This window comes from Corvus brachyrhynchos, unplaced genomic scaffold (assembly GCF_000691975.1).
Source record: "Corvus brachyrhynchos isolate BGI_N302 unplaced genomic scaffold, ASM69197v1 scaffold47, whole genome shotgun sequence".
NCBI lineage: Eukaryota > Metazoa > Chordata > Aves > Passeriformes > Corvidae > Corvus > Corvus brachyrhynchos.
In genome coordinates, this window is record NW_008239292.1 from 612002 (window position 1) to 618850 (window position 6849).

General features: G+C 65.2%; 2 protein-coding genes across 5 annotated transcripts in view; one reads left to right on the forward strand and one right to left on the reverse strand.

Annotated features, from left to right (window-relative positions):
• Positions 1 to 3734, forward strand: part of SLC25A39 (solute carrier family 25 member 39) — a 7142-nt gene extending 3408 nt beyond the window's left edge. For 2 of the 3 annotated variants that reach the window (XM_017740562.1, XM_017740560.1), the window contains exons 3-12: positions 36 to 95; positions 632 to 676; positions 1332 to 1441; positions 1566 to 1633; positions 1751 to 1875; positions 2036 to 2209; positions 2305 to 2414; positions 2565 to 2646; positions 2727 to 2807; positions 2879 to 3734. In XM_017740562.1, coding sequence (XP_017596051.1) covers positions 36 to 95; positions 632 to 676; positions 1332 to 1441; positions 1566 to 1633; positions 1751 to 1875; positions 2036 to 2209; positions 2305 to 2414; positions 2565 to 2646; positions 2727 to 2807; positions 2879 to 2997 — 974 coding nt within the window. In that variant the 3' untranslated portion in view covers positions 2998 to 3734. The remainder of the gene's footprint in view (positions 1 to 35; positions 96 to 631; positions 677 to 1331; positions 1442 to 1565; positions 1634 to 1750; positions 1876 to 2035; positions 2210 to 2304; positions 2415 to 2564; positions 2647 to 2726; positions 2808 to 2878) is intronic. The other variant, XM_008638469.2, reaches the window with a different exon arrangement.
• Positions 3735 to 4095: 361 nt separating this feature from the next.
• Positions 4096 to 6849, reverse strand: part of RUNDC3A (RUN domain containing 3A) — a 4056-nt gene continuing 1302 nt past the window's right edge. The window contains exons 3-10 of one of the 2 annotated variants that reach the window (XM_017740564.1): positions 6763 to 6847; positions 6540 to 6629; positions 6367 to 6447; positions 6088 to 6253; positions 5710 to 5867; positions 5259 to 5396; positions 5030 to 5136; positions 4598 to 4804 (exon numbers count right to left, since the gene is read on the reverse strand). In XM_017740564.1, the coding sequence (XP_017596053.1) occupies positions 4662 to 4804; positions 5030 to 5136; positions 5259 to 5396; positions 5710 to 5867; positions 6088 to 6253; positions 6367 to 6447; positions 6540 to 6629; positions 6763 to 6847 (968 nt within the window). In that variant the 3' untranslated portion in view covers positions 4598 to 4661. Of the gene's footprint in view, positions 4805 to 5029; positions 5137 to 5258; positions 5397 to 5709; positions 5868 to 6087; positions 6254 to 6366; positions 6448 to 6539; positions 6630 to 6762; positions 6848 to 6849 lie in introns of both variants that reach the window. The other variant, XM_017740563.1, reaches the window with a different exon arrangement.

Sequence of the window (6849 nt, forward strand, 5' to 3'; positions counted from 1 at the left end):
AGGGGTGTCATGCCTAAAGGATGGGGTCTTGTCAGTGACGCCACTGGACGTGGTGAAGATCCGGCTGCAGGCCCAGAAGACCCCGTTCTCCAAAGGTAGCCGTGCTTGGGGCAGGGCGGAGGGCTGCAGCCAGCCCCCGAGGCGAGCAGCCCGCGGGGATGTCTCAGCTGGCAGAGCTGGTGGCAGGGATGTCTCGGCTCTGCAGCGTGGGGCCATCGCGAGGTGGCAGGTTACCGTGGGCCCCTTGTCCTCGGGCTCCGGGGCCCTGCTGGGGGAGCTGGGCTTGTGCTTGGCTCTGTTCTGCAGCCCTCCAGGCAGCGGGGCTGAGGCTCAGCCCGCTGCAGCTGCTGGCTGTTCCCCCCCTGCCTTTGTTCCAGTCTCCATGCTGCTCCCCATGGGCTCTCCCCCTTCTTGTGGGCTCAGTGGGCTGGGGCTGGCCCCAAGGGACTGGTTTGGTGACAATAGGAACTGCTTGGGAAATGGCTGTGGGGGCATGCAGCCCCCTCACCCACAGAGCTCTCCCACTGCCTGGCTCGGAGCTGTAGCACGCACGTGTGCCCCAGCCCCAGGTGGTGGCACGTCCCCGTGTGGTTGCTCAGTGTGTCCCAGTGTGTCCCATTGTGTGTTTCAGCGTTGCCAGCGCAGTCAGTGCCCTGGGGCGCTCAGCCGGCCACATGTGAGTACGCGGGGGGGCTCCTGCTGCCAGTGGCTTTGCTTTCCCAAGCCTTCATCATGGTTTGCTTTTCCGCTGGTGGTGGCTTGGGCTCCTCTGGCTGTGGGGACATCCCTGCGGTGTGGGGGCTGGCATTGTCCCCAGCCCAGGCTGCCCCTGCAGCCCTGCTTTGGGGCTGGCTGTGCCACATCTGTGGGGATGTGTTGTGCAGCAGGCCTGGCTGTCTGTGGTCCCCCTGTCTTGTCACTCTGTCCTGCTGCTATGTCAAAGTCCCCTTGGATTTCCACTGTCCGGTGTCCCTGTGCCTGGCTTGAGAGCACAGTGGAGGGGCCAATGCTGATGTCCCCACTGTGCCAGGGCAGCAGAGGCAAGACCAAGTGAGGCATAAACCCTCTCCCGCTGCTGGCAGTGGGTCCTGCTGTGTCCCCATCCCTGCCATGGAGCTGTGTGTCCCCCACCCCATGGTTCTGGCCATGGTCAGACCCGTGCTGGAGGGTTGTTCCTCTCCTGGCCGTGGTCTCAGACAGGTCCCCACTGGGCTCAAGCACTACAGGTTTGGCTCCTTCTTGGAAGAGCTGATGGCTTTGGGATCAGATGTGCTGGGCATGGGCAGAGGGGAGGGGTCTCCTGTGTAATGGTGATGCTGTTGTTTCCTCAGGGAAGTGTTTCCTCTACTGCAATGGGCTCATGGACCACCTGTATGTCTGCCAGAATGGCAATGGCTGCACCGCCTGGTACAAGGCCCCCACCCACTTCACTGGCACACTGGTAGGAGCTCCAGGCATGGGCAGGGGTCTCCCCATCCCAGAGGGGTGTCAGGGTGTTTTCTGGGGGGTTGTTTGTCTGTCTCCTGCCTGTAACTCCTGTCCCTGGTGCTCCACTCGCTCCCCAGGATGCCTTTGTGAAGATCACACGCTATGAGGGCATCAGGTCTCTGTGGAGCGGCTTGCCCCCCACCCTGTGAGTTTGGGGATTCTGGTTGCTGCCACCTGCCCAGGCACACAGACATCGGTCCCAAGCCCCCTACCAGCCCCCAGGGAGGACATGTGCCCCTCACACCCCTTCTCCTCCTCGCAGGGTCATGGCTGTGCCAGCCACTGTCATTTACTTCACCACCTACGACCAGCTCCGGGACTACCTGCAAGCCCGGACGGGGAGCCGGAGCCACTACATCCCCTTGCTGGCCGGGGCCCTCGCCAGGCGTGAGTACCCCTCCTCTCTGGGGTCCCCCCGTGCCCACCCTGTGTCCTGGCAGCAGAGCGTGGCAGGTCTCAGTGCCTGGCTCTCCCAGCAGGATGCTGATGGCTCTGGGCCAGCCGCTGGAGCGGATGGAGCTCATTCCCTGTGTCCCTTCTGTCTCAGTGGGTGCTGTGACAGTCATCAGCCCCCTGGAGCTGATCCGCACCAAGATGCAGTCCCGGCAGCTCAGCTACCGTGAGCTGCGGGTCTGCATCCAGTCAGCAGTGGCCCAGGACGGCTGGCTGCCCCTCTGGAGAGGCTGGGGACCCACCGTGCTGCGGGATGTCCCCTTCTCGGGTACGGCTGGGGGGCCCAGGGCAGCCCTGCGCTGGTGTGGGCGGTTGGCATGTCCAGGGTGCCCAGTGGTAGCACTGGTGTCTCCTCTCCCCCAGCTCTGTACTGGTTTAACTACGAGCTGGTGAGGACGTGGCTCTGCAGGCATGCCTGGCTGGACGAGGCCACGTTCATGGTCAGCTTCATATCCGGGGCCATCTCTGGCGCGGTGAGTTTGGGACGCTGGGGCTCCCTTGCGGGGCTTGGCCCCTGTGGGAGGGAGGGAGGAATGGGACTGGGATGGTGCTGGGAGGTGACAACAGCTGGCACTGGGCAGGAACGCCAGGTCCTGGCTCACTGTCCAGTGTCAACCCCACAGGTGGCCGCAGTGCTGACACTGCCCTTCGACGTGGTCAAAACCCAGCGGCAGATCGAGCTGGGAGACAGTGAGGTGCACCCAGGTGAGGGGCCAGGCTCCAGGCAGCTGCCAGGACTCCCTGTGGGTGTCCCCCAACCCTCACCCGCTCCCCTCTCCCCCCAGTCGCAGCCTCCAAGCCTTCCTCCACCTGGCTGCTCATGCAGCGGATCCGCGCTGAGTCTGGCACCCGGGGGCTGTTTGCAGGTGAGGATGTGCCCAGGCCCCTTGCTGGGGTTCCGGGTGTCACTGCAGGGCTCACGGCACTGTCCTTGCAGGGTTCCTGCCCCGCGTCATCAAGGTGGCACCTGCCTGCGCCATCATGATCAGCACCTATGAATTTGGCAAGAGCTTCTTCCAGAAGCTGAACCAGGAGCGGCGGCTGCGGGGATTGTGAGCGGGCCTGGGGCAGGGCTGGATGTGGCTGTGCCCGGGGGGCGGTGCCAGCCCTGCTCCATCCAGGTGTCCCAGGAGCAGGATCCGCACTCGGCTGTGCAGAGCCCAAGTGCCTTCGTTCCCGCTCTGCCTCCCGCTGCCCGCACATGGAGCCAGGGCCAGCCCGGCCCCACTCCCCATCCAGCCACTCTGGGGGACATCTGTGCCTGCTGCTGTGGCACTGGAGGGATATGGAGCCCCCCACACTCATTCCTTGGGGCTGGACAGATGCTGCTGCTGGATTCATGGACACTGGCAAGGATGGGGTGTCCCAGGAGACCTGGCCTGGCAGGAGATGGAGCTGGGACTCTGGTGAGGACCAAACCCCAGATCTCGGGGGCTTCTCTGCCTGCCCAGGTCCCCCAGCCCTTCTCTGCCTGGGGATCTCCCCCTCCTGACCATCACTCACGCACAGCCTGGCCTTGCTGGCTCTGCATGGCTTGGGGACACGTCGGGACCCTCTCCCTGCCTCTGGACTTCTCCTCCCACTCGGGATGTCCCCATCCCCTGTCAGACCCTGGGTTGGACAGACCCTGTGTGGTCACAGACCTCACTGCTGCTCCGGGGGGCCATTGTGGCACCCCTGCCCCATCCTTTCACTGCAAAGGCCTGCCCCAGCTCTGTGGGCACTGCCCCCCTTACCCCGGGACTCATGGGGGGAACTTCTCCTATTTTCTTAAATAAAATCATTGTCTCTTAGTGGAAGGATTTCTCTCTGTGTGCTGGGGGGCTGTAGAGGCATCCATGGGGTGACGGCCACAGCCCTGTTGTGTGGGCACGGTACTGTCCCCCACAGGGTCCCTGCTGGGCGTTTATGGGGGGTTAGGGACCCCCAGGACCACCGTCCTCCTCCCAGCAGCACCCACTGCTGATGGGCCAGGGGATGCCCCATCCTTGGTGATCTGCTGTGTCCTGAAGGTGCTCTCCCTGCCCAGAGGGGCTGGAGGAGGCTCACTGGACCCCCCCAGCATCTCTGCCTGGGCCAGAACCTCATGGCAGGGGGGGCGCAAGGGGTCTGTCCCCCCCCAGTCCCAGCTGGGGAGGTGGGTGACAGGCCAGCTCTGCTTGCTGCGTTTATTGATTCCTTTTGCTCCAACAAGGCAGATGGGGCTGAAATAAAAACCAGAATCACCCAAAACAACCCAAAAACCCAGGGGAGGAAGGGGGAAGAAGAGTCCTACCCCTGTTGTGGGGATGCTGCTGCAAGGGGGGACAGGCACGCCCCCCAGTGCAGGGGGGAGGCCAGGCAGGCGCAGCCCGGGCGGGCACCAAGGACCGAGCAGGACGGACAGCGGGGCCGTGAGGGACTCTCACCCCCTTGCTCCCCAGCAGCTGTCGCTCCCAGTGTCCCCCCCACCATGGCACAGTTCGTTCCCCCATCCCCAGCTCGCCTGGGTCCCGGTCCTGCACCCCCCATCCCAGCAGGTCCATGTCTCCAGCCGGGGTCCAGGCTGGGGGGCCGAGGCGCAGCCGTGGTGGGGTCTCAAGATGGGGAGGGGGACGCCGGTCCCCAGCCTCCCCGGTGGGTTCGGCGAGTCCCTCGTTGTCGCCGGGGCGGCGAGGGCGGGCCGAGCTCAGTCCTGGGCCGGGCGGCCGGGCCGGGGGGCGGCGCGGGGGCCGGGGCTCTCAGCTGGGGCTGCGGGTCGGGCTGGCTTCCGTGCTGTCGCTCACCAGGCACTCGTTGGACTTGAGACTGGCCAGGGACTTGCAGCTGGGCAGGGAGGCCAGGGAGCCGCAGAGCCCCAGCATGGAGGGCGTGGGGTCCTTCCCTGCGGGCAGAGCGGGGCGTCACAGCGGGTTCGGCCTCGTGTCCCAGCCCTGCCACCCCGGGGGAACGGGGACCACCTCTCTGGGGGCGACCTGGGTGTCCCTGCACTGCTGGGGCAGCATCCCAACCATGAGGAGGGGGCTGCTGGTGGGTCTGGACACCTGGGTGCATGCGGGGAGACGTGCTGAGCCCCGGGGGCACCCTGTGGTGGGTGGGGGGGTCTTACCCAAGGGCCCCCAGGGCTCCCCTTCGCGCTTGCCCTCGCCCAGGCGCTGGGAGTCGGAGCTGAGGCTGTTCTCGGCCGAGAGCTGGTCGGTGCTCACGAAGCTGTGCCTGCGGAGGGACGCTCTGAGCCCCCTGGGGCTGGCACAGCCCTTCTGCCCCTCCCACGCCCCGTGTCCCCCCGGGGTAGGGCAGGTGCTGCGTGCAGGTCTCCGCCCCCACTGTGAGCTCACCTTCTGTACAGTTTGCTGTCCGAGCCGCTCTCGTTGCCATTGAGGGTCCCCAGAGAGGGCCACTGATTGACCAGGGGTGTCACCATCTCCTTGGAGAGCTGGGCCAGCTGTGGGTTCTCACACGGGATCAGCCCCGTCCTGCAGCAAAGGCGGGTGCTCAGCACGTCGCACAGCCGCCAGTGCTGGGGACCCGCCAGGGGACACAGCCCACGGGACATGTGGGGCATTGGGGACCCTCTATGTCCCACAGGGAATACAAGGCACCCAAACACTGGGAAGCTTGTACCCATCACACCCCACAGGATGCACGGGGGACCAGGGACTACCCCTCACCCTGCCCCTCGGGATCGGTGGGGCACTGGGGACCACCCAGAGCCTGTGGGACACCCTGGCTCCAGGGAAGACCCCCAGTCCCCGAGCCCCCTGGCAGGGGCGATGGGTCCCCACTCACAGCTGCTCCTGCAGCTCCAGGATGACACCCTCCAGCTCTCTCTTCTCCAGCTGATTCTGCACCATCACCTCTTCCAGCCGGAGCTTCAGCCGCTTGTTCTCTGCCTCCAGGTCCTTCAGCTGTGACTCCCGCAGCCGCACCAGCTCCTCCAGGTACCCCTGCATGAGGCCACTGTCAGTGGTGCCCTACTGCCACCACCCCCAATGTCCCCAGGGCCATCTGGAGTGACAAGGAGTGGGCTGGGTCACCACAGCAGCAGGATGTAGGGCTGAGGGTCCCACTGGGCTGTGGGAGTGGGGATGCAGAGGCAGAGATGCTCCAGGCTGAAGCATCCTGGGGGAGTTGATACCCCAACAGCCCCATCCTGGCTCCCGGTACCTTTTGGGCATAAACAATGCGGAATTTCTGCTCCATCTTGCGCCACTTGTTGTACCAGCTGTCCTCGTCGGTGACCAGGGGCAGGTAGGGGTGTTCAGGTGAGCTGTCCTCGCTCGTGCTGCTCTCCACACTGCCCCGCTCCTCCTCCTCACTCAGGTAGTCATAGCTGGGGGGTGTGGGGGCTCAGCAGGGGCTGTCACACGTTCAGGGAGCCCCATCGTGGGGCTGGGGGAGAGACAGGGGAGTCCCCGTCCCAGGGAGGGGCACCCCGGCTCTTACCTCTGCGTGAACTTCAGGTAGGGCGTGTAGTCAATGACCACGGGCGTTTTACCGTCCATCACCTCTCCCTTCAGGCAGAAGCTGAGCAGAGGCAGCGGGAGAAGGAGTAGAGGGTCAGGGAATCCCGAGAGGGTCAGGCGGGTCCTGTGTCCCACTGTGTCACCTGTCCCTACCTGAAGTCAATGGCACTGAGCCCAATGAGCATCCCCGTGAGCACCGTGGACTCCTCCCGCAGCATGATGGCCCCGTCATCGTAAAACCGCCTGTGGAGAAACGCAGCTGGATGTGCCTCCCCAGCACCCCAAAACCCACCCCGGCACCCCGAAACCCACCCCAGCACATCCACACACCCTTGGTGCAGGTGTGGCCATGGCCGGCAGGGCCGGGGCTGCTCACCTGGTGGTCCGAGTGTCCCGCAGGGCCGTGGAGATGTACTCGGACATTCGCTTTTCCATCAGCGCCACGCGGATCCAGGCCCGGCTC